General features: G+C 42.1%; 1 protein-coding gene across 1 annotated transcript in view; it reads right to left on the bottom strand.

The window, feature by feature from the left end:
* Positions 1-4126: 4126 nt before the first annotated feature.
* NCLN (nicalin) overlaps positions 4127-27393 on the bottom strand; it is a 38060-nt gene continuing 14793 nt past the window's right edge. The window contains exons 9-15 of the mRNA XM_089667171.1: positions 26035-26213; positions 14045-14132; positions 13919-13957; positions 10190-10353; positions 8350-8403; positions 5546-5624; positions 4127-4596 (exon numbers count right to left, since the gene is read on the bottom strand). Of these exons, the coding sequence (XP_089523297.1) occupies positions 4537-4596; positions 5546-5624; positions 8350-8403; positions 10190-10353; positions 13919-13957; positions 14045-14132; positions 26035-26213 (663 nt within the window). The 3' untranslated portion in view covers positions 4127-4536. The remainder of the gene's footprint in view (positions 4597-5545; positions 5625-8349; positions 8404-10189; positions 10354-13918; positions 13958-14044; positions 14133-26034; positions 26214-27393) is intronic.

Below are 27393 nucleotides of genomic sequence, written 5' to 3'. Positions count from 1 at the left end.
TTCCCCTCTGATCATGACTTCACATTTTTAATAAATGTGGTAACCTCTTGGCCACATTCTGCTCCCAGAGCTAAGCCCTACCACCACTTGGGCCACTGTTAGGGAGCCCACAATTGTCCATTAAGGAAACCATCATTGGACAGGGAGAAACAAGAGAATAGTAGGGCTTTGTGCTATAGGTGAAGTAGTAAAGCCATTGGTACAGTGAAACCAAAATCTAGTTTTTCCACATGTTAATATCTGAATTTTAGGTCTGAAAATTATTAAAACCCCCAAACTCCTATTTTATGAAAATAGAGAACCTGTAAATTAAACAAAAATCCACATTTTTATGTTGACCAATTATGGTGCAACTGCATAAAAAGAAAACACTATTTTTGGCAAAAAATATACTAAACTTTTTTTTTTGTGCACTCAAACACCAATTAATCATTAATTTTTTGGTAAAATGTAAAAATAGTGGTGAACCAAAACGAAAATTCCAGTTTTCAGCCGACCATTTTCGGTGGCCGATATATCGGTGCATCCCTAGTAAATAAGATTGTGTTAAGTAAATAGATACCAAACATGTCAAACCTAAAAATTGCATGCATCTGTGAAACGGTGACAAATTATGACAGCCAATATTGTCCATAGGCAACACTTCAAAAGCCTTTACAGCTCATTATTTCAGCGTTAACCATAAATAATGGAACTAGAATTATTGCCATCATTCCAGCATGCATGATGACACCAATTATGTTGCAAAATTTATGTTTACAAATGCACATGGCATCCTAGGTGCATATATTTTTATGTATGCGCCCGAGGGCCTAGGTGCTTTAAATTTTAGTTTTTTTTGCTTTTTCATTAATTTGTTAAATTTACCTTCAGTTCATTTTGTTACTTAACTGATAAACCCCCTATGTTATTGTATCGTGCAGTAACAGGTTCTCTGTTGGACCCCTAGGGGTTTATTTACTAAACCTGGTTGACTCAGAATCTTGTCCACTTCTGCATAAAAACCAATCAGCTTCCAGGTTTTATGGCTGAAGCTTAACTGAACATGCTGAGGTTAGAAGCTGATTGGCTACCATACACAGGTGCCCAAGATTCTGAGTCAACCAGGTTTAGTAAATAAACCCCCTAATGTCTCCCCTGCACTCTGCCTGAGCCGATTGTGCACAAAGTGCCAAGTCCGCTTCTACACCAGCCATTAGTGTCTGTCACGAGTTCACTTCTACTATAAAGCCCAGAGACTGCAGATACAATTTCAAACAAGCTCACGGCTGCTATTGCAGCTGTAAGCTTGTATTGACCCTTTCAATGCCATGAAGTGTGGTTCACATCATTGTTAATGTTAATCTGGTTGAAAAAAGACACAAATTTATCCAGTTTAACTAACAGAGACAAACACAAATAGAAAACCTCCATATACACAATCCTATACCCTTACGTTGATCCAGAGGAAGGCAAAAAAAAAAATTCAATAGAAGCATGATCCAATTTGCTCCTGCAGGGGAAAAAATTCCTTCCTGATCCTCCACAAGAGGCAATCTGATATTCTCTGGATGAGCTTTCCCTATAAATATTAATATCCAGTTATATTATGTGCATTTAGGAAAGAATCCAGGCATTTTAAAACAATCTACTGAACTGGCCAGAACCAACTCTTGAGGGAGTCTATTCCACCACGTATTGTGAAGAAGCCTTTCCATATTTGGAGATTAAATCTCTTTTCCTCCAGAATGTCTCCTTGTCCTCTGTGTTGACCTCAGGGTGAATAGCTCTACACCGAGTTCACTATATGAACCACTGATGTATTTATACATGTTGATCATATCCCCCCTTAATCTCCTCTTATCAAGAGAATAAATTCAGTTCCTCTAATCTTTCCTCATAGCTGATCTCCTCCATGCCTCGTATCAGTTTGGTTGCCCTTCTCTGTACTTTCTCCAGTTCCCCAATGTTCTTTTTGTGAATTGGTGCCCAAACCTGAACTGCATATTCCAGATGAGGTATTACTAATGATTTGTACAGGGGTAAAATGATATCTTTCTCTCTGGAGACTATACCTCTCTTAACACATGAAAGGATTTGCTTGCTTTGGAAAAACTGCAGCTTGGCATTGCATGCCATTATTATTCTTATGATCTACAAGAACACTCAGACCCTATAATATTAAAGTGGTTGTAAAGCCTGAAGGTTTTTGTATCTTCATGCATGAACATAAAAAAATGTCCGTATGTAGCTCCCCCCTCAGTATGAGCGGTGTTTAAGTAAAACTGGGACTTTTGAGTTTATATAATAAAAGAACAAAGTTCAAGGAGTGGAAACTGCATTTATTTTTCAACATACTCCCCTGCTATATTTATACACTCATCTCAGCCTGGAAAGCTTCAGCATAGAAAGATTTGTCAGCATGCCTGAGCCATCATAGGACAGCCTGCTCACTCCGTGAATGATTGTGTTCACTGTTCCCACAAAAGGATTGGTCTCTTGTGCAATTTCACAACAGGTTATGCATTGATTATCCAGGATCAAGCCTGGCTGCTGTGGCCTGGGAGCCACCAAGGCCTTGATCGTCACTGACAGACGCTTGGCCATCTTTGAAATATTTAAACCATTCAAATGTCTTACTACAGATGAGGGTCTCATCACCATACTGTGCTTGAAGTCCTCTGTAGATATCCATGGGTTTTACGCCTTCGTTCACAAGAAAATTCATCACCACACGCTGTTCCATGCACGTACTAACACTGTTGTCTGCCATCTTGAATAACGGTCTCTGGACTGGCCCGCGACATGTGAACCATCTATCAGTAATAGGACGCACTTGCCATTTACTACTGCGTGTAGTACCGTCAAGCTAGTGTCCCTTTGTTTACCCATAAAATTATTGTCCTGGCTTGACTTGAACACCCCTCGTACTTACCTGAGCCCAATCTGATTCTGGCGATGTGTATGAGAGCAGCAGCTCTCTCCCACCTCATTGGCTCAGAGACAGCAGCAGGAGCCATTGACTTCCACTGCTGTCAATTACAGCCAGTGATAGGGAGCAGAGGGCAGGGCTGAGTCGTGATCTGTATGTCACTGGACACTGAGCAGGGCTCAAGCGCGAGCATGCACAAGTGCCCCCTTAGTAAGTGGCTTGCTATGGGGTGCACTCAGCAGGGGTGAGGGGCCAGAACTGCCGGCAGGGGACCCCGGAAGAGGAGGATCTAGACTGCTCTAAGCAAAATGTCATGTTTGTTATTTAATAAAAAAAAATAAAAGTATCTTTAACACCACCAAAATCTTCACAGGTTTACATATGCTAAATTAACTCTCTTTTTGTTTTGTGTCTTCAATCTCTCTAACTATTGGTATTTCCGTACTAAACAGGTCTGAAACTGCTGCCTGAGCACTGCCATTTTGAATTTGACATTAGCAGCCCTAGAGCTATCACTCAAATGATGCTGCATAGTATTCCCATGCTATCATACATTTATGTTTGAGGCTCTCTCAACAAGCCCTCTTTAACCTAACAGGGCAGAGAGGCTGATAGTAGGAGCTCATACATAGCAACACGCTAAATAATGCCAGAAGTGATACCTTCACTATTCTAATGATGCTATTTGATTAATTTATGGGTGCATATAAAATACTGCAACTGATCATGCCTAAGAAGCATTAAGTTTGTTATGTAGGCAGATCGGAGTAGCCTTCACATCCATATGTTGCAGATAAACTGGGGCAGGAGCAGTGGATGGCACAGACAGGTATTAACATATACAGGAAAATGGCAGACTCCTACAAAAGATTCACAGGTTACAACATGGGAAAATAAAATAAAAGTTAAAATAGTGGGGAAACATGCAAGTGCTTATTATCTTCTACTTCTGTGAGGTCTTCATTTTAAAAGTAAGATCTGGTGACGGTCTCTTTAGTAACAAAATATTTGTGCATGCAATGAGTACCATGATCATAGGTGCAATGTGCTAATGGTCTTTAGTTTGTCTGTTGTGAAGCTTTACTATCCCTCAACCTCACACACCAATGAAGGTCCCTCAGTAGTGGCACTTTCATTGGTTAGTGGGATGAGGCAAAGCAATGCACATGAGCTTTAGAAGTCAAAACAACATTAGAAATCCTACACCATCACTAGTTTTGTTTTTTATCGTTTAATATTATCCATCAATTCATGTTTTAATTAAACATTAATGACCAAGGAATTAACAGGGAGGAAGTCAGTGCATGATTTAAAACAAAACCAAAATAAAGGCAAATGGTGAGGGGATTCCCTGGTATCATAAATATTTAAACCACATTTTATTCATCCTGAGTACCCGCAATGATTGGTCCATTTCCCATGGACGTAAACTGCAACACAGCGCCACCACGTCTAGTGAGCATTTTCCTTTGTGTTCTATACAGTTTAGTAAAGAAAGGAGTGATGAATCAGCTGATATCCATGCAACAGAGTTTATGTTGACCTTCAAACTCCAGTGCTTAAGAAAAAAAAAATACTGGACCACCAGGCTTTTAGCAAGATAACCATAGTTAAGGAATGTGTTCTCAGGCTTGTTTGGGCTTCCAAGCAACTCTTTGGACCAGTTTGTAAAGAATTCCGAAGTTCTGAAAGAAAAAAAAAACCCAGAACACTTGATTAGTGTAACAATTAATTTCTAAAGCCGTCTACATTCAGTTATCTACTTAAAAGTACATCTGTGATCCTGTTACACTGGCACCCAAAAAATCAAATGCAAGTGCTCTCAAGTCCCTGCATATACCACGACATACTGCACTCTAGGAGCTTTTAACCCCAGGTCATTTCAATAAGCATATATCTCTTGCAGAAAAGTTGGAGGTCCCACCACCTGAGGTTCCCTGTGGAACAATGAAGACACCCTCCATGTAGAAGGGAGTGGAGGGAGATTGTTGGCCAGTCCTTGAATGATTACATGTGGCAAAACGTTCATTTTTAGACATTCCCCAGATTTAATTCAGGGGTTTTCTCTTGCAAAACCAACAACCCTCTGTAGTGTGCAGTACTGCCAGAATACTTATGGTTTGTATAGTTTATCATCTATGCAAAGTTAAGCAAACTAAAATAAAGGAGAGTAGGTACAGTGTGGTACATATCTCACCTGAAATTTATATGTCAATAGCTCTATCATTCTAAATGACAGCTTATGACAATACCATGTACTGCCTCATTAAGCATAGCTAAACCTACCGAAATAGTAAACCTCACCTTTTCCACCAGGTGATCATTTTCTCTAAGACTTGGAAACATTTTCCAAACTAAATATCATGCTGCTAGCTGACCATACTTTGAGCAGATTGTCTAACAGTCAGTGTTTATTCATATTAATCTATGTTCGGTTTGGTCTGTCATGGTGTCCAATATCTGTATGCAAGTTTGGTGTATGTTAAGTGAAACATGCCCTCTTCGACTGTGGCCTTATGCATTTGTATGACAACTAAAACCTGTGAATCCAAAACATCTTTAAAATGGTCTTCAGGGGTATTAACCTTAATATATAGTTTAGTCTTCTACCAGAGAATACGACTGTGTCCATACCTGAACAGCAAAATATGAAAGGCCAAGGTATGCTGCAATGCACAGGGCTAAGAGGAGATCAAAAATTGCTGGCTTCACCCTGAAAAAAAAGGTATAATGATCAGTAACTACATTCTGGTTATGCAAGTTCTAAAAATTTCAAACACCCCACATCCCAATCAGACATAAAAGGATTTAGTAAACATTACACGTCTGTGACATTGCTCTGAAATGAACTATAAAATGCCAAAAAGACTATAGATATTAAAATAAAAAAAATAAAAAAATCAAATCAAATTAATGAAAGGCCTATCTAGCTCCCTCAAAGTGATGGACAGCTTCCCACACTAACCCTGACTGGGTGCCTTCCCCACCACACATCTTACCTCTCCATCTACCTGCTTATTTTTCACACCTTAAAGCGGAGTTCCACTCAAAAGTGGAAGCGCCGCTTGTTTGCCTCCTCCCTCTCCACTGCCATATTTGGCACCTTTTGGTTTTGACAGATACCTGCTCCCACTTCCGGCTCAGTTCACCGCAGCAAAGTGAGCCGGAAGTTCGCCCCTTCCTCCCGCAGCCTCCTGGGAACCTTCACAGGTCCCAGAAGACTGCTGGACCAATCAGAATGCGCAGCACGACTCACGCAGTGGGCACCTGGCTGTGAAGCCTGGTGCCCATAGTTGTGATGCCGGCGCCGAGGAGAGAAGAGGCAGAGAAGGGACGGTGCAGGTGAGCACATCTCTGAACCCTGGGACAGGTGAGAGTGTGTTTATTAAAAGTCAGCAGCTACAGTTTTTGTAGCTGCTGACTTTTAATAAACACAGAACTCACTGGAACTCCACTTTAAAGTTGGCCATACATGGATCGAGTCAGCACTGACCAGCTCAATTTCAATTCATGTATGGCCACTGTGGTTGAACAGTAGTCAATCTACTGACTGACTTCTGCTGAACCGTGCGGTTGGAAAATTGCCGCTTGATCAGCATTGTAGGCTGTAAACTGCAGCACTGATCTGTGTAATCTGACAGCGGGGAAGTTTTCCCGCTGTCAGAAAGAAATGACACAGCAAAAAGGATTCCCCCATCCACCTTGAATGCATGGAAGGGGGGAAACTGGGTCTGTTTTTTTCATTCAAAACTCTGGTTGAAAGAAATTTTTTTAGTATTTAAGACTCATTTATGGCCAGCCTAACAATATTTCCTATGAAACAAACACCAAAAAGCGCTCTCCAAGCGTAGTATTGAATCATATTGATTGGAAACCAAAAGTCAAATGGCGACTCACATTTGCACAGTAAAAGAGGGCTTATCATGATGGCATCAGCCAGGCTACAGCAACCGGTGACAGTGAAGAATCTGGACCAGAGTGTGGGGAAGTCCACCACCGGCTGGCTGCACTGGAGATGTTAAAAGCCTCAGACAGCGTAGGAACTTGTAAACAATGGCAAGTGAAAGGGCCCCCTCCACGCTTACCGGCATATGACGTCTGTCACTGGTTCCCACACTGTCTGAGGCTTCTGGCATCTCTGGCAGCGGACTTTCCTACACTCTGGTCTGGATCCTTCACTGCCACCAGCTGCTGTGGCTACTACTAAGATACGCTACTACGGCCATGGGATACCATGCCTGGCAGAAGCCCCATGATAAGCACTTTTTTACTATACAAATGTGAGTTATTTGACCTTTTGCTTTCTAAAAAATGTGATTCAATGCTGCATTCACTGGGATTTACTAAAGTTAGAGCATGCAAAATCTCACGTCTGCATAAAAACAATCAGCTTCCAGGTTTTATTGACAAAGCTTAATTGAACAAGCTGAGGTTAGAAGGTGATTGGCTTCTATGCAGAAGTGAGCCTGATTTTGCACTCTCCAGCTTAAGTAAATAAACCCCATTGTGTCCGCTGGTGATTCTTTGTCCATTCAGAGATTTCTTCAAGTCTCTACAACTAGCAAAGCCATACAAAGCAGTGTGCTTAGAAATGTAACGCACACACAGCCCACATAGTAAAACAGCACACTGTTAAACCTTTGATCACCCCTTTATTAGTACTGATCACTGTACTGGTGCCACTGGGGATGTCAGTGACACAAAGTCAGTTCCCCCCAGTGTCAGAATGCCCGCCGTAGTCCCGCTATAAGTCGCTGATCGCCGGCAGTACTAGGAAGAAAAAAAAATCCAGTATATATACCACCATTTGTACATGCTATAACTTTCATGTAATCCAATTCATTTACACATATTGGCCTAAATTAATGATGACATTCGATTTTTTTACAGGTTTTTACTGGACATGTTTAATAGCAAAAAGTAAAAAATAGTTCCCCCCCAAAAAAATTGACTGTCTTTTTTTTGTTTATAGCACAAAAAATATACGCACAGGCGATCAAATACCACTGAAAGAAAGCTCTATTTGTGGGGAAAAAAAAAAAGGACGTAAATTTCATTTGGGTGTAGTATTGCAAGACCGTGCAATTGTCAGTTAAATTAACAGCGCTGTAGCGCAAAAAATGGCCTGGTCAGCAAGGGGGGGGAAATCCTCTGGAGGGCAAGTGGTTAAGCTTCAAAGGCCCACTGTAATGTCTCTGTTGTCATGGTGTCTTAGCCAGGTTTACACTGCTGCTTTTGTTTAATCCGTCACTAAAATGTCTTTAAACCGCTAGGTTTTTAACATAAAAGTATGGCCTGTATTAGTTACAATTTCTAGACTGTATACATTGTATATTTCCTGATGTTTTCTGAAATAAGGTATGCATTATAAAAAAATAAATAGATAAAAAGAACCCAAATGGCTCTGACAAATCTTCAGTTATAAACAAGAGGCTCACCGGTATGCATTCATGGTTTGCTTCAGCTGGTCATAGAACACAAATTCAGGGTCTCTGTCAACAAAAGAATGAAAAACTTGATAAATATATGCTGTACATATGACAGATTACTCTTTGAATATGTAAAATATAACAGCAGTTAAATTAACTTCCATGTGTGATTAAACTGAGTGCTGTGTGCGACTGGGGCTATTATCTAACATACCAAAAGGGTATCTATGGTAGTATCTTCCTACATGCCCATTTGTTTGTGCAGGCAGCTCTCCGTTCTTGCTGTAATGACCTGTTAGTAGGGATGGTATGGTGAGCCTTCCTGTACACTGCAACAACATGCAGCATGTCTGCATTTTATCGCAGCTCACTGCACTGCCTCTCTGGGATGCATTGGAGTGTGAAAAGGACACACAGAAAACAGTGCGGTAAAATACAGATCACTGCACCATGGCCTTACAATTAGCCCTGTCTCAGTATAGGTTGCCATAGTGGGCTGATTAAAAGAAAAATCAGGTTCCAAGCTAAACAGCTTGGATTACGTAATCTGCACCGCTGGTTATTGTATTCAGACAGCCTCAGCAACTGTCTGAATACTAGAACAGTGACTGCATCTGTCAGCCGATAATTTTCCACCCAGATTGTTAACCATTTGACCTCCAGAAGATTTGCCCCTTCATGACCAGGCCATTTTTTGCTATATAGCACTTCCTTGTTTTAACTGACAACTGTGTGGTCATGCAACACCGTACACAAATGAACTTTATAAATTTTTTTCTACACAAATAGAGCTCTCTTAGTGGTATTTGATCATCACTGGGTTTTCTCATTTTTGCGCTAAAAATTAAGAAAGATCGAAAAAAAAAAATTAGAAAGATATATATATATATATATATAGCTATAAAAAAAAAAAAACATACCCCATAAGAAATTAAAATTTCTAAATAAATGTAGACCAAAATGTATTCTGCTACATTTCGTTGGTAAAAAAAAAATTGCCAAGGTGTATATTAATTGGTTTGCGTGAAAGTTAGAGTCTACAAACGGCAGTATATATACTAGAGATTGTATACATTTTTGTTATACCTGTAATAGCGGCAATCAGCCCCTTCTAGCAGGACTGCGACGGGCATTCTGACACTAAATGACATTGGGTGGGAATTAACTGCCACTGACATCTCCAGTGACACTAATACAGTGACTAGTGCTAATAAAAAGCACTAATCACTGTACTGACACTGGGCAGGAAGGAGTTAACATAATGGGCGATCAAAGGGTTAGCTGTGTACTGTTTTGTGCTTGTATGCTGTTTTACTGAGGGAACATGCTGCTTTATATCTCTCTGCTTTGCAGAGAGGTAGAAAGCAGCACATCCCTGCTGACAAGAGAGAGATCTGTGTTGTTTATACTTAGATCAATCCCATTAGCTGCTCTGCCAATCACTGAGTCGCGGTCCTAAATTGCTGGCCGGGAACTGGTGATTGACATCTCCGGGAGCCAATGACAGCATGGATAGGGCAGCGCGCACACTCCCTACCGGTAAATGCAAAATCTCGTGTATGTTGCACAGAGGGGCCGCCCTGCAGAAGTAAAACTCCTATAGGGCGGCCACAAAGTGCTTAAACCAACTTCTGTTGAGTCAAGTGGTGCTGTCAGGGTTACCCATGGCTCAAATCTCTGCCTATTCCTGCTGAAATTTGAGCAGTGTGTCAGGGCTAACTTCAGACAAGGACCCCATTTATACTTTGAGTGATGACAGGTTTACTATAAATATAAACCAATTACCAAAGACATGCAGAAATTAAAGCTAGCAAGTAAAACTATTCCAGATAGAAACCATACTACTTACCTTTTGTCAGCCTTCACATGATAAAGTTTCACATCCTTCAAGTATCGGCTCATATAATACTCCAGCGTGCTGATTACAGTGCTGTCTTTATCTACTAGCTGTGCAGCCCGGGGCTGGCTGGTCAACCACTGCATCAGTGCATCTAGCTGTTCCTTCTGTACTTGCTGCAAGGAAAATGCAAACAACTTTCTATTGACATATTTCAATTAAATTACACTGCATACAATATTTGTTCATTTTAAAATCACACTCTGCATATATGTTGCTGCATGTAAACAAGAACTTATTGCTGCTCCATCCATAAACTAAAAGTTTGAGCTTTGTCTCAACTGTACCATTCTACAAAGGAAAGAAACCCCAATACCAATTCAGCAGGTAGAGTTTTTTTTTCCTCTCCACTCCACACACAAACAATACTCTCTTATAACCAGTTGCAGACGGAGGTGTGAACATACTTTACGTATACATCTAACAATCTTGGAACTAGGATGCACATGCTGGTAGTCAGTTTTGTATACAGACAAAAGTACAAACAATACATATTCAATAAAGTAGTTCAATAACTCATAGCCACTAACTAGAATTTGATTAAAGTGCATCTATAGCCAAAACGTAATTTTTGTTATTTGGATAGTGTGGAGAAGTATTAGAACTCCTGCCAGATTTTATGGCAGCCAAAGGAGTGGGTAGACAGACTCCTTAATTTCCTGTCTGGCATAAAGATCAACCCCCAGAAAGGAAGTGAGGGGAAATCTCTCTAACAAGTTAATTTCTCATATCTATTCAGCCTTAGAAAAGGCCAGGGAGGCAAGGCCACTGATCACAATAACCATCTCTGGCTCATGTTCAGGGCCACCTCAGTCTCTCAGATGAGATTTTTTTTAGAAACCACAGAATCTGGCTATAACTCTGGTACAACAGACCATTTTGGCCCTTACTGATGCAGTATGTATACACTGCATCTGGAAAATCAACTTGCTGTCTCCAGCACTAGGTCTTTCAGGGCCCCTTTGATTGCAAATACATTTGCCTTATCCTTTTTATTCTAAGTATTCCTCTATGTTGAATGACACCAACCTGGAGGGTCCTAGACCCCACCTGAGTAGTTGTTGAAACAGTTTCCTTTTGAGAGGGAATTTGTTAAATGGTGGTTGGTACCCACTGTGGATCAGTGATCCACCTTAAAGTGTTACTAAACCCGGGACCCTGCATTCACTATATCTGGTCTCCCACAGTACACAGAAATGCAATTATTTCAGTAAATATAAACTGCTAAATACCTTTTCTCATCAGCAGTATATAGCAGTTTGTGACCTCTATTAGTGTCCAGTTGAACATTGGTTAAAGCTTGTAGGAGGAGTTTTCATTCTGCTCTGACTGTCCTATGAGGCTGCATAACCACTGACCCTCTGGACAATGCTGATCACATTCACCCTGCCAAAGAAAAAAAAACCTCTCTAGCAATTGACACTAAGCTGAGCATGTGCAGACTGTCTCCTAGAGCTCTGTACTATCAGCAGATGGATTGGAGAAAGTAGAAGGGGAGGATCAGTGAAGACACGATCAGTCAGCCTTCTTACACAATGCAGAGGAATAACCCCTTAGGTTCCACAGTGAGTATAACAGGCATGCTTTACTGCATATACATACTGTATATTTTACGGTTGTGGGTTTAGTAACACTTTAACAGGAAAACCACCAGGCCAGTAGTGGGTGAGCCTATCTTTAAGGATTATACTAACCAGCACTTGGAATCTCTCCTTCACACCCAATCTTTTCTGCTGGACACAGCTGTGACCCTAATCTATCAAGCTATTGCATAATGGGTTAAATCTCTCAAAAGACTTTCAACCATTGCAGTGGATCCGTTCGTGATAGATTATGTGAAGATTTCAGAAGCCCTTCTTTTCACAAGCATCTAGTGTCCTATTTGAGTTTGTTGTCTATAGTTAAGGTACTGGGATGTAGATAATGTATACAAGCAACACCTGACTCAGTTGTTGAGGGTCCTTATCTCTTGAAATCTACCCTTGATATCATCATCAAGGATATCATGGGAGACAAAAGCACACACCTGCCTCAGCATAAGAAATCCAAGAAAAAGTTGTTTGAATCCTTCACCTTCATCTGCTTTTGGAGTAGGCACACCTAGACCTTCTAAGCTTAATTCATAAGAAGCTCACAAGGTGGCAGCAAGAAAACTGCAAAGCCCACAGAGAGGCCTTCAGGATGAAGGCATGCATCCCACTTTTCAAAGTGGGGGGATAGTCACAAATCCTTGCAAGTCCCTGGGTTGTTCACCTTTCATTTACTCAGGGGCAGATAGTGCCCCTTTTAGGTTTACAGGCAAACTCTTTTCAACTGCTCACCCTCTGCTCCCCTATGCCACAGAACAGATTAACAAACTATTCCCAGTCCACTGGATTTCCTCAACCTATGTACTCTGGCTCTGCTTCCTGTTTGACCTCTGTGCCCTGCCTAGCCACCACCTTCTTCCTCAGAGAAAGTCTCTTTTGTGGGACATATAAGGTTATCAGGTGTACTGGGTATACCTTTGGTGGAAGGAACCAAAGCACTGACCTTTGTCCTTAGACAGGGAATTACCTGTCACTTATCTTCTGCTGGAGTTTCAAGTGTGAAGGGACCTTCTTCTCAAAGGCACCTCTCTCTCTCCTACTTCTTCTTGATCTAGTCTAGGCTTTTACTCTGCTGTAGCTGGTCTTGTTCCTCAGTAGATTAATGTGTCTGCCGCTACTGACCCAGTAGTTCTTGGCCTTCTTACTCAGATTCCCAATCAAAAGGTTAAAAAGGCATCTTTCTCTATCTGTGGGGAAAGGGGGGGTGTTCCTCTTTGTAGAGAATTGTCTCCGGAGCTGTGTTTAGAACTTCCAGAACAGGAGTTTCCTCTCTGTCGTTCAAGTCTTCTGGTTTGAATACAGTCTAGCTACCGCTGTGTCTTCATCAACAAGGAACAGGAATCCTCTTAGCTTAAGGAGAGGTACTCTGGTTCCTGTGTCGGACAGTGCCGTGGCTTCTTGTTTTATTTACACCAATCCCCTAAAAGGTAATCTTCTGCAGGCTACTTCTTCCCAACTAGCAGCTTCAAGAAATGGGGGAGTGTGCCACGCAACAAGGTGCGTCTCAAACCCTGTCCAGTAGGAGAAGGGTGTCTCCTGGGGCTGTCTGTGGGATGAACTACTCTCCTGCAACAGGGCGTCAATGACTTCTGGGGACCTGTCCACCTGGGGTTTATGTCCCTTTCCAAGTTAGGCTGAGCATTGCTTAGTCATCCAAAAGAAGGTTTGTATTCTATGAATGAATACAAAGCTTCATCTGGAGATTGAGGTCATTGGCCTCAATCAGCCAATCGGAAGAAGCTTTGTATTCATTATTACTAAGCTTCCTGTGAATGGCTGAGTAGTGGTCAGCCTGACTCAAATTTACTCAGACCGGGACGTGAAGTCTGCATCCAACAGCCAGAACACAGAGCTGCATATTGTACGTAGCCCAGGCAGGCACACCTGTAAGTGAAGGAAATAGTTTGTTTGGGCCACCTTGGCCCAAATGAACTATATAAAAATCACAGATACAAGGGAGTTAAGCTTTAAACAAACATTAAATTATTGTCTTTCAATATTGATGATGCTAAATACTATGCTCAGGAAAATATAGTAAATCAGTCTACTTTAATGAGACAGACAAATAATGTATTGTGCCTGAAATTCTTACCATCTGTTGTGTGAAAATCTGTAGGTCAGCTGGGGCACCCTGTAACAAACAAAAAAGTCAAACAAACATGAATAAATAGTGTACAAGGAAAAGCTATAAATCAGTACAGGTTTAAAAACAACATACCTTGTCGGTTAGATTATAAATGACACGGGTCAAAGCCTCAGCAATAATACGCGTGTTACGGGCTAAGACATCTTTGTCTACTTTCCACCTACAAAACAAATGTCAAACCAATGTATTAAAAATAACACCTTTCATAACATGCAATGCCAATTTTGTAAATTTTAAATCAGGTTTCATATTTACAAAAATTATTTTTTGGAGTCTACTGAGGGACACAGGAGGTCTTTAACCACCTCCAGTCCGGGCCATTTCTGGCACTTTGTTCACATGTAACAATCAGTATTTTTTTTCTTAGAACCCCCAAACATTATATACACTCAATGGCCACTTTATAAAGGTACACCTGTTCAATTGCTTGTTAACACAAACTGCTAATCAGCCAATCCACATTGCAGGAAATCAATGCATTTTAGGCATCTAGACATGGCGAAGACAACTTGCTGAAGTTCAAACCAAGCACCAGAATGGGGAAGAAAGGGGATTTAAGTGACTTTGAACGTGACATTGTTGTTGGTGCCAGACAGGCTGATCTGATTATTTCAAAAACTGCTGATCTACTGGGATTTTATTGCACAATCGTCTCTAGGGTTAACAGAGAATGGTCCGAAAAAGAGAAAATGTCCAGTGAGCGGCAGTTCTGTAGACAAAAATGTCTTGTTGATGTCAGAGTTCAGAGGAGAATGGGCAGACTGGTTCAAGATGACAGAAAGGGAACAGTAACTCACATGAATGTGGACCAAAATCTCTGAGGAATGTTTTCAACACCTTGTTGAATCTATGCCATGAAGAATTAAGGCAGTTCTGAAGGCAAAAGGGGTCCAACCAGGTACTAGCAAGGCATACCTGATAATGTGGTCAGTGCGTGTTCAATTTTTTTTTTTAAAGCAGAGGCCCTAGAGCGCGGGTCTCCAAACTTTCTAAACAAAGGGCCAGTTTATTATCCTTCATTCAGACTTAAGGTGTGGCCAGCAGCAGTGGAAATTTTCCTGTCATCAATAGGCATAAAACACTGCCACATTTGGTATTAGGAAGAGGAATAATGCCCCATCATTATCATTGGGAGGAATACTGCCCCATGATTGTTGTCAGTGGAAGAAATGGTGCCCCATTGCATTGATGGTGTCAGTTGGCAGAATAGTGTCTCATAAGAGAGGAATAGCTCACCAAGGGCTGGATAAAGGCAAGCAAAAGGCTGCTTCCAGCCTCAGGGCCGCAGTTTGGAGACCACTGTCCTAGAGAATAAATTAGTGGATTTTGCGCAGCGGTTTTTCAAAGGCAATTTGTTTGGAAAAAATACACTTTTTAAGATTTTAATGCAAAAAAACCCACAATACATAACCCATTTTTTTTTTGTAATACATAAAAGATGTCACGCCAAGCAAATAGATACCAAACAGGTCATGCTTTAAAATTGCGCATGCCCGTGCAACAGCGACAAACAACGTAAATTTTACTATCCATAGGCAATGCTTTAAAAGCCTTTACAAGTTACCACATTAGGTTTACAGAGGTCTGGTGCTAGAATTACTGCCCATGATCTGACATTTGCTGTAATACCTCACATGTGTGGGTCAATCACTGTTTGCATGCCTGCGGGATCGCCGCGCAAATTCACCTTTACACGTGTGCACAGTGGCACTTCAAATGTTTTTTGTTTTTTTTTTTCAAATTATTAATTTATTTTTACACTGTTGCTTTAATTTTTTTATCACTTTTATTGCTGTCACAAGGAATGTAAACGTCCTTTGTGACAGGTGCTCTTTAAAGGAGAGATCTGGGGTCTATAAGACCCCAAATCTCTTACATGCCTGAGTCCCACTCTGTGTACCTTTATATAATACACTCCTCTTCATACTACTATCCTCTGTTCCCAAATCTCATTTCTTTACCCCTCTGCTCCACCCCAAAACTTGCACATCTCCCCCTCATTGCTATCATCTCCCTACTACTGCTCTCATCACCCCCCAAAATGCCTCTTCTACTCCTTCTCATTTTCCTCTCCTCCATTCCCAAAATCCATTCACTATATCCCTCTGCTCCTCCTAAACATTTGTATATTGTGTCTTCACTGCTTCCTTCGCCCCTCTATGGCACCCACCACCTCCTCCTATTACTCCACTCTCCCACTGACCCGAACACCTCCACTAGGAGTTTCTCACGCTCCTGCACATCCCGCTCCCATGCCACCTTTCTCACCCTTCTCCTCCTCCTAGCCGCGGGAGACATCTCCCCGAATCCTGGCCCTCCACCACCTCCCTCACCCGCACAACACCCTCCCGCCTCCATGTCCTACCGCAACCCCCGCAACCTAGTATCTGTCCCCCTGCTCCCTAAAATCTCCCCCCCGTTTTCATGTGCACTCCTGCACGCCCGATCGGTGTGCAACAAGCTTACCGCCATCCACGACCTCTTTGTTTCCCGCTCCCTCAACCTCCTGGCGATCACGGAAACCTGGATCCAGCCCACTGACTCTACCTCCCCTGCTGCACTCTCCTATGGAGGTCTCACCTGGACCCACTCACCCAGACCTAACGGTCGCAAAGGTGGTGGGGTTGGTCTGCTCCTGTCACCGCAGAGCACCTTCTGAGTCCTCCCAAACCCCCCCTCCCTATCCTTCTCCTCCTTCGAGGCCCACTGCGTCCGACTATTCTCCCCAACCCCCCTGAAGATTGCTGTGATATGCCGGCCTCCTGGATCCATACCCCGCTTCCTGGAAGACTTCTCCTCCTGGCTACCCTTCTTCCTCTCCTCTGAGCTACCCACCATCATTCTTGGGGATTTCAACATCCCTGTCAACCTTGACAACCCAGACACAGCCCGTCTCCTCCACTTAACCTCCTCCTTTGCACTTGCACAGTGCATACAATCCACCACCCACTCCGACGGGAATATCCTTGATCTTGTCTTCTCCAACCGCTGCGCTCCCCACAACCTCACTAACACCCCCTTCCCTCTCTCTGACCACAACCTGATCACCTTCTCTATCTCCTCATCCTCCAACGCCTGACCCTCCAAATGTCACACTACTACCAGCCGTAACCTCCGCAACCTTAACCCTGCCTCCCTCCACTCTGCAGCTGATCAACTCCACGACAGCATCATCCCCCTGTCCTGCCCCGACTTGGCTCTGACTGCCTACAACAACGCGCTGTCAGCAGCCCTTGACTCACTAGCGCCTTTAACCACACGCAACATCAGACTCCGACCGCTCCAGCCCTGGCATACTGATCACACCAAAACCCTCAAACGACGCAGTCGTGCCCTGGAGCGACTATGGCGCAAAACAAAATCCCAACAAGCTTTCACCTGCTACAAATCTGCCTTCCGCACCTACACCTCCTCCCTCCACGCAGCCAAACAAGCCTACTTCCTGACCCTCATCAAGGCCCTCTCCTCCAATCCTCGCCGACTCTTCTCCACCTTCAACTCTCTACTCTCTCCACCCCCACCTCCACCCAGCACCTCACTCACCGCCCTTGAGATTGCCAATCACTTCAAAAACAAGATTGACACAATTCGCAAGGACATTGCCGCAACTCACACGCCCTCTCAACCCGTCCCCTCTCACACAGCTACCCCCTCATCCCCCCTCCCCCTCGACATTACCCGCAGGGACTTCGTCACTGCTCAAACTCCCTCCAACCCCGTTCCCCCTCACTCAGCTACCCCCTCATCACCCCTCTCCCACGGCCCCACCACTGCTCTGACCTCCACTCCCACCCCACCCTACATTCCTCATACTGAAGCTCCCCCAACACTCCACACCTTTGACCTTACTACCATCGAGGAAGTCTCCAAGATCCTCTCTGATGCCCGCCTCACCACCTGCCCCCTCGACCCTATCCCCTCACAATTCCTACGACCTCCCTCCCCCTCCATCCTACGCTCCCTCACCCACATCTTTAATCTCTCCCTCTCCTCCGGCACTTTCCCCTCCCCACTGAAGCATGCACACATCACCCCCATACTTAAAAAGCCCTCCCTGGACCCCAATGACCCGAACAACCTCAGACCCATCTCCCTTCTCCCACTTACATCTAAACTCCTCGAGCGCCTCGTCTACACCCGCCTATGCTCTCACCTCAACAACAACAACCTCCTCGATCCCCTACAGTCTGGCTTCCGCCCCCTACACTCCACCGAAACCGCCTTACTCAAACTCTCCAACGACCTTCTAACCGCCAAAGCTAATGGCCACTATTCAGTGCTCCTACTCCTTGACCTCTCTGCGGCCTTTGACACAGTCGACCACCCCCTCCTCCTCAAAAAACTACACTCCCTCGGCCTCAGAGATTCTGCTCTCTCCTGGCTCTCATCCTACCTGTCACAACGCTCTTTCAGCGTTACCTATAATGCCACCACCTCCCTCTCACTCCCCCTCTCTGTTGGGGTCTCTCAAGGCTCTGTCCTCGGGCCCCTTCTCTTCTCCATCTACACCTCCTCCCTTGGCCAACTCATACACTCTCACGGCTTCAACTACCACCTCTATGCCGACGACACACAAATCTATCTCTCAACCCCCCACCTCACCCCCTCGGTCTCTGCCCAAATCACACACCTACTGAGCGACATATCAGATTGGATGTCGCTCCACTTCCTTAAACTGAATCTCTCCAAAACCGAGCTCCTTGTCTTCCCCCCAGCCCGAACCCCACCCCCCATCGACTTCTACATCACATCCAACAACGCCAATATCAAACCCGCTCTGCAGGCCAGAGTACTTGGTGTCATTCTGGATTCCAACCTATCCTTCCAGCCCCAAGTCCAATCTTTAACAAACTCGTGCAGACTCCACCTCCGCAACATCGCCAAAATCCGCACGTTCCTAACCCCAGAAACCACTAAACAGCTCATCCACTCCCTCATCATATCACGACTCGACTACTGCAACTCCCTCCTCACTGGCCTGCCTCACCGCTGGCTATCCCCGCTTCAGTCGATCCTGAATACGGCTGCCAGACTCATTCACCTTTCCAACCGCTCCATTTCCACCACCCCCCTCTGCCAATCCCTCCACTGGCTTCCGATTGCGCAACGGATCAAATTTAAAATCCTAACACTGACGTACAAAGCTGTCCACCATACTGCCCCGAACTACATCACTGACCTAATATCCAAGTACCGCCCAGCACGCATACTCCGCTCCTCAAAAGACCTCCTTCTCTCTAGTTCCCTTGTCTCCTCCTCCCATGCCCGCCTCCAGGACTTCTCCAGGGTGTCACCCATCCTCTGGAACTCCCTTCCCCAACCCATCAGATTATCACCTACTCTCCTCTCCTTTAGGCGCACCCTGAAAACCCATCTCTTCAGGGAAGCCTACCTCACCCCCTGCTAACTTGCTGACCTCCTCCACTCTTCCTACCACTCCATCCCCCACAGCTATCTCCTCCTGTACCACTATCCCATCCCTTCTAGATTGTAAGCTCGAAAGAGCAGGGCCCTCGATCCCCTCATGTTTTGCATTGTATTGGTATTGTTCTGTCACATGTTCTGTCCCCCTTTGTAATGTACAGCGCTGAGTGAACTATTGGCGCTTTATAAATACTGTATAATAATAATAATAATAATAATAAAATCCCTCCTCTGCACTTAAAGCATTCAAAACACCAAGATCAGTGTTTTTGAATGTGTTTATTTATTTTTTTTTAAATGGTGTCGTTTACTTCCGAGTAAACCGTAATTGATGTCAGGTGCCCTAAACAAAGATGCCGAAGTGATGCCATCCCGGTATAAGCACAGAAAGTTCAGCGACGTACAGGTATCCCGTTGGGCTTCCATTGGGCGGGAAGTAGATAACCTTTGGACTATACTGCCATCTACAGAAGGACCAGACACTGACAAGCAAAAAAAAGCTGTAGGACAGCCCAGTTAACCCCTCCTACTACCAGTAGTAGCATTGTAGAAATGCAGTACTAAAAGCATGATCATAAAACACAGAGGAGTGGGACCTGGAGGTACCTTAGGCACACAGGAAGTCTTTATCCTTGATGATGTCCAAAAGTAGTCCAACCGGGGATTACCTGACGCTCAAAGAGTAGCCTGAAGGACCCTATGCCCAAAACAGTTGGCATCAGAGGACACCACATTGTTCACCTAATAATAATTAGAGATCATTTGAACAAAAGACAAGGGTGCAGCTTTGCATATCTTAGAATCAGTTGGTTGTTGCTAAAAAGCCCAAAAGCAGTCACACAGATCTAGTAAGAAAAGGGTGGTACCCAATCCCTGAAACCTTAAGCCTGGATAATGATCTGATGAGCCACCTAGAGATGGTGGAAACGAAAGCTGATACACCCTTATTAGGTCCATCCAAAACGACAAAAGGGAAATCAAACTTCTTGAAAACAAAGCAGTGGCTCAAACCACATCTAGACAGTGGAGGAAAACTCCTTTTCATGACCTGAAGCTGGACAAAGTAACAGAAGAACAATGTCCTGGATGAGGGCAGAGACTACCTTTGACAAGAAGGAAGTTCTGGGCCTCAACACTATCTTATGCAAATCTGGAAAGGGTTCCTTTCAGAATAATCAACAATTTAGGCACTCAATTTGCAAAGGTGATGGCTACAAGGAACACCACCTTATGATGGGTGATTGCAAAAAAAAAAAAAGGTTGCTTACAAGGTCACCTGGATGCATCTGAAGCATGGAGGATCACCAAATCCCTCCATCTCAATCCTGTGAAGCAGACTACAGGGGAGGAAAGGGACAGATACAGTAAGTTTTACTGATCCTATAAAGCCCCAGCAGGACTAGTACTGTGGCCAGCTCTTTGGTAAAAACCAGATGAAATCAAGAGGCTAAACGGCAGGGCCAAGAACTGGTAGTGCATACAGCACACAACTCAGCGAGGAACGCATAGGAATTGCGGATGTCCTTTAAAAATGGGGATATGTAGGTAAGCATCTTACCAGAAATCAGAGGTGCTGATAACATTTTGGTAGATTCTATGTGGAATTTCTGGACTCGAATGAAGACATTCAGAATTTTGAAAATTAGAATGCCCCCTTTGTTAACCAATTCTTCACTCTAGCTAATTACACTAAACCTCATTGTATCTATATACTGCTGCTATATAAGCACCAATAAGACATTAGAACATATATAACTACAACTATAAACAATCACCACCATAACAATAACAAAAAATAAATAAAAATTAGAATGGGTAAAATGATCCAAAGTGAATTAGATAAAAGTCCATTCAACATATCAGTAACCATTAAAATATTACATAGGGCTGCAAGTGAAGAAAAAAAATCAAACTCCTGTATACTAAAGTGCTGATGAATCTACAAATTGAGGATATATCCCCAGTTGCACTACACTCACTGGATTCTAATGACCTTAAATGAAAAAAAGATGGTCAAACAGCACTAAACTGGAAAACCCTATATGCACAGTTTTGAGATCTTTTCTTAGTACTAGCTAAATAGAACTCCAAGGACAGAACAAACTAACAGCAGAGGATCGATTGGTTCCAGGCTGCAGATGTTTGCACAGTCAGAAAATACACTGCAAGCAACCCTGGGAATGTTAACAGAATGTGAGCTGGGGACCCCTGGGTACCCTCTCCTCCATATCCAGAATCAGAAGCACTGCAACCTACAGGCTGAAGATGAGAGGCAAGGATTCAGTTACTCATGAAACTGAGACAAGTAGCAGGTGAGGGTCAGATGGCCAAAGGTGACCAAGGTCACTGTAGATGGGTAGCAGGAACATTTTAGCTTTTTGCCACATGGGGAAATGATTCCTTGATGCTGTATCATGGGAAAAAGCACAGACCATGTGCATACAGCACACAACTCAGCGAATGATGTACCACCTTCCACAGTAAAACCAGTAGGAACAAGGTAGAATGGTGGCCTAAGTAATTGAAGTAGTTCCCGGTGCTCAACCCACCCATTGAGTCTTCAGAGACAGGGCAAGACCTGAGGGCAATGCCAATGGCTCTGGACCTGAAAAGTGCTCCGCAGTTAACTTTCTCCAGAACAAAGTCTGAAATGTGCCACTACAAGAACCATAGCCCTCGAAGCTCATTCACAAGCTTTCCCTGCAACGTCCAGTCCAGCAGGGTCTGGATGCAGCACTCCACAAACCAGACCAATGATAACTGCACCAGAGAGCTGCAATCAAAGCAATGTAGAAAACAGTCTATATAGTGAGGAGACTATGGAAAAAAAAAACCCAAAAAACTAAACTAAGAAGAATAAAAAGGTGGTAGCAAAAATATATACATTAGTCTTTAATACAGGAGAGCTGCAGAAAATACATATATCCTCCTAGGACACTAGCAAAATACTGAGGCACGCTGGTTTAGGGAGGTATAATCCGGGACAGTGTTTTTTTTGGCAGTGGCCAATCCTACTGTGGATGGCAGCACAACACAAATTTTAAAGACTTCCAGTGTCCCTTAATGGATGTGAAAGAAAAACGTTTACTGTGCTCATGTAATTACAGCTTTATAATAGTAGATGCATTTTTAATCACTTCAATAATGGACACTTTCTTTGACCCCCTCCCTACCCAGGCCAATTTTCACCTTTCAGTGCTGTCACACTTTGAACTGCTCAGTCATGCAACACTGTACCCAAATGAAGTTTTTATCCTGTTTTCACACAAATAGAGATTTCTTTTGATGGCATTTAAATCACCACTGGGTTTTCTATTTTTCGTCATTATGACTTCCTCTGAGAGTGTGCTCCCTCACAGGAAGTCGTAATGATGAAATACATCAGGGTGTGACCATCCGTGACGTCAGCACGCTCACTGACACCACGTGACCTCTCTCTATGCGGAAGTTAGTAAAAGCGATGTGTGCGGTGAGATGCTATCACACCATTAAAGCGGTAGTAACGCTTACCAACGTTTTACTTGTGTTTTTGTGCTTAATTCATTTATTAAAATGTGAGTGTATTTTAAGAGGGGATTGAGGCAATTAAGGCTCTAAAAAGGGAGTTACACGATCTGGTTTCTTCCACTTTTTCACCCATGTATTGAATTGGATTCTTACGCTTGAGTGATGGTACTGTGGAGTTTGGAAGGAGAATGTATTATTGATCATTCATTTACCTGAAGATATGTGCAAACAAATTATATATTGTGATGAAGCGCTCAACTTATATAGTGTATAAAATACCTTCTTACATCAAAATTATTGTGAAATTCCCAAAATAAATAATTAATTCCTTCTTAAATTCTACCAACCTATACAAATAACTAGTGCAAGATTCCCACACACAAATTATAAGCCCCCTAGTGGTAAACCGTGATAATTAACTAATAACACTTTATCTGTGCAAAGTGATAAATATATCCAATTGCATAAAATAAAACAGTTCAAAAACCAATTCAAAAAAACACCTAGAGGTCTAAATATTGAATTTGACCTCAATTGTTTTATTAATGATTTTTAATACTGCTTGGTTATTTATTAAAGAAAAATGTGTAATGTTTAATGTATAAATTGGTGGTTTAAAGAATATCTTAAAAGAATAGTATATTTATGATTTTATTCATGTAAACATGTGGTATGGGTGTTACACAGGAGTTCTTCATTAGATTATGTTTTATTAAAATTATGTGGAATTAGTATGATAATTTAAAATTAATATTTCTTCAATTTTAAAATTAATATGTTCAGATTATAATTGTATTATATTTAAATATTATTAATTGGGGTGGGTTTAATGTACTCTTGATATGAAATTTTATGTGGGAGTTGAGATATAATTTTTGTAGATATGTGTGATTTATTTATATACATATATCTATCAATCCCTTTGTCATTTTATATATTTATTTATATATATATATTTAGTAAGGAATATATACTAATTTATTTAAATATAGTTTTTAATATATTTTAAAATGAATTTAATTTGTTTAATAAAGTATTTTTATAATTGGGAAGTGAATACAATAAGTTTAGGAATAGTAGAGGAGGTACAATGGGACACCAGGGGAAGCGGTGGCGGCACATGGCCGTCTTATGTATATTGGGCTCCAAGAAAATGGAGGTAATACACGCCCCTTGTAAATTATCCTAAGGGTTTAAAAGGAAGTTCTGTCATCAAATGCGGCATCCTGAAGAAGCCACGTGATCGTGGCGCAACGCGTCGACGCATTTCCGGTCAAAGGGGTGACGTACTTCCGGTTGCAGGTACGGACGCCATCTTTGTACACCTGAGTATACCCATAGCACATGGGAAACTGCTTTTCTATGTTGGAGGATATGTGAGTGTTATTCATTTCTATTTTAAAGTGCATTAAAACAGTATTGCACTATGGAGGTCTGTCTTTGTCTTGCATATACGCCCTGTGTTTGAGTCCATATTATGAGGAAGTGATCTGAGAGGAAATCATTGCTTGGAGGAGGATCTTAATTGAGTCGGTGGAGTCAGTGGAGTGTGAAAACCTGGCAGAGATATTATATATTTAAAGCTTTGTGACCCGCAAGGGTCGAATGTGGAAGGTGAGGGGGCATTTTGGCTAAATCCAGGGGAGTCACATCAGAGTATCACGAAGAGCACAATTGCAGCATGGAGTGAAGTTTTATCACTGTGTATTGAACACTTATTAATATTTTGCACAGTGTGGCATCACAAGTTTTTTTGAATTGGTTTTTGAACTGTTTTATTTTATGCAATTGGATATATTTATCACTTTGCACAGATAAAGTGTTATTAGTTAATTATCACGGTTTACCACTAGGGGGCTTATAATTTGTGTGTGGGAATCTTGCACTAGTTATTTGTATAGGTTGGTAGAATTTAAGAAGGAATTAATTATTTATTTTGGGAATTTCACAATAATTTTGATGTAAGAAGGTATTTTATACACTATATAAGTTGAGCGCTTCATCACAATATATAATTTGTTTGCACATATCTTGAGGTATAAAGAATAGGTGATAGCAGCTAACTTTAGGTTAAAGATTCTGTGGAGCGCAGAGGGATCCTTTCTATATTTCATTCATTTACCTGGATGGGGTATCACTGTCTAGCTCTTAAGGAGATTTTCCACTGCTGGTTATTCACCAATATTTGCTGTTAAGGAGGAGATTTTCCACTGCTGGTTATTCTCCAGTATCTGATGAGTGTCCATTTTGATGGGGTGCTAATCACTGCAAGATCGCAAAGGTGTTGGAGTGGGTTTGTTGGAATGCAGAAATTATTTAAGACTGATAAGGTGGACTGGACTGTGTGCATTTTTCACTCTGATACACTGTGGTGGAAGCACTGCCTCCGCTCTATTTTCCATTTATATTTATTAATATTATGTTTGATTCACATTTTGGTTTACACAATTGAGCGCTGGTTATGAGGAGGGTCAGCTATACTCAGACTTATATATGAATGGTAGCTGTTCATGGTGTACAATTACCATGTGTTCTGCTGTGATTGGTCACAACGATCACATGGTACCGGCAGTGGCCCACTAAGTCACTTGTCTATAGGCCTGGCGGGAGGAGGTTAAAAAGGTGTATCAAAAGATCCAAAAATAACAATTTTGCACTTTACAAGTTCATACATGTAGTCGATGCCTTAGATTTTTCTTTTTTTCAGTCTGTGTCCCCCCTGGGTATCCTGCCAGTAACATACTTTCTGATCTAGATTGAAAATGCTTACAATGTATTGTATTTATGATGGAGCAGCACTGTCACCCTAAGACAGAACTACAGGGTGTTCTGTAACATAGGAGGTGTTCAGTAGTTCACATAGATAACTGGGAACAATGCAACTGATAACAGTAAGCGCAGGGCCAAGAGAAATGGAAGTTACCAGCTCGCAATATTTCAATGGTATATTTAACAAACCGAAAGAAAGCAAATACATGGGAAGATCATTGTTGGGGTATGTATGCCCTTTAAGTAACTGACAGTCAGCATTTTGAAAGCAATGTACTATGCTACCATATAATAAACATGCACACACTTTCCCTTCGTATACAATGTTAACATTATTTTCCCCATGTTGGTAAACATCTTGCCTGAGATCCAAGACACTGTTCCTGTGACCACTGCGATGTCCTTCTAGATGTGAGATGGTGAAAGAGGGAAGTCTTCGGATAGCAAATCGCTCATGCTCCCAGGCCAATGTATCTTCTGCCAGGTTGATCTTCTTATGAACCATAGAAAACTTCACTTCAGGGAACTGATGAGCGATAATCTTAACCAAAAAGATGTAGAGAAATAAACACTCTAGCAAGAATAGAATACATTTTTTTAAATAGTTCACACTCCCTGTTTCCCACACTCTTGTTAACAGCTGCCAATCATACTGTTCCATTCAGTTCAAGTCTGCACAGAAAAAACAATAATAGACAGATTGGTAAAGCGGAACTTAAGCCTTGTTTTACACCATGAGATATTGGACGAATCGTCTGTTTTTTTTTTTGTTTTTGCAAGCTAATCAAAACAAATAGGTTATTAGAGTTCCGAAAATTGTCGTAAGACAAAATACAACTCCAGCGATGACGTAATGTATTGTATTGAAATGTATTCTTTCGTTTCCAAGCATGTGCGGTTTTGGTCACTTGATTTTTTTTCCCCTTTACGGATGAATACTGTACAAATGAAAATTGTTTGTTCTATTATCCTACAAGAAATTTTGTCGTGCTTGTCCCTTTGGATAATTTTGCATGAACTGTCATAATCGACTATCAAAAGCTGTATACTAGTGATCAGATTATTGGATGGTTGCTCTGAAAGCAGTATTTTGTTTGTCTGATTTTCTCATCGTGTGTACGAACTTGTTCACACCATGGTGCAGAGACGTCAGTTTTTCTGCATGCGTTCTGCAAGGGCACAATGAAATCAAATGTTCTCTATGTGCCCTGTTCACACCACAACACCAGTATCACATACAGATTTTTTTTCTGCGCAGGAATCTGCAACATGTTTAAAAAAACTCTTTGTAGTGCACATGAAAACTGATGTAAACTGATGTCTCTGTAAGTGAAATCTGCACATCAGTTTCTCTGCATGTATGGTGTGAACAAGGTCCACTAGGCTTAAACCCCCTATCCTTTTCAGTCAAAGAAGCTGCCATCTTAGCCTCTGGTTGATCTGCAACAGCTATGAAGCTACACATCAGTTTTGACCCCAGCCATTCAAGCATTTAAAATTTTGGTTGAGAGCACAAGCAAATGTGACAGGTAGCATTCCCAGCATGTGGGAATTTAACTCTTCTTTGAAACCGTTAAAATGATGTGTTTAATTCCACTTAAGGCTTAGTTCACACCATGGCACAGAGAAGTGGGTTTTTTTGCACGCGTTCTGCAAGTGCACAAAGAAAACAACTGTACTCTATGTGCCCTGTTCACACTGCAACTCTAGTACAATGTGTA

Source organism: Staurois parvus, unplaced genomic scaffold, assembly GCF_062004578.1.
Source record: "Staurois parvus isolate SC_StPar_1 unplaced genomic scaffold, SC_StPar_1.0 ptg000053l, whole genome shotgun sequence".
Taxonomy (NCBI): Eukaryota; Metazoa; Chordata; class Amphibia; order Anura; family Ranidae; genus Staurois; species Staurois parvus.
The sequence above is the reverse complement of the archived record's forward strand: the minus strand, read 5'-3'. Positions and strand labels throughout refer to the sequence as shown.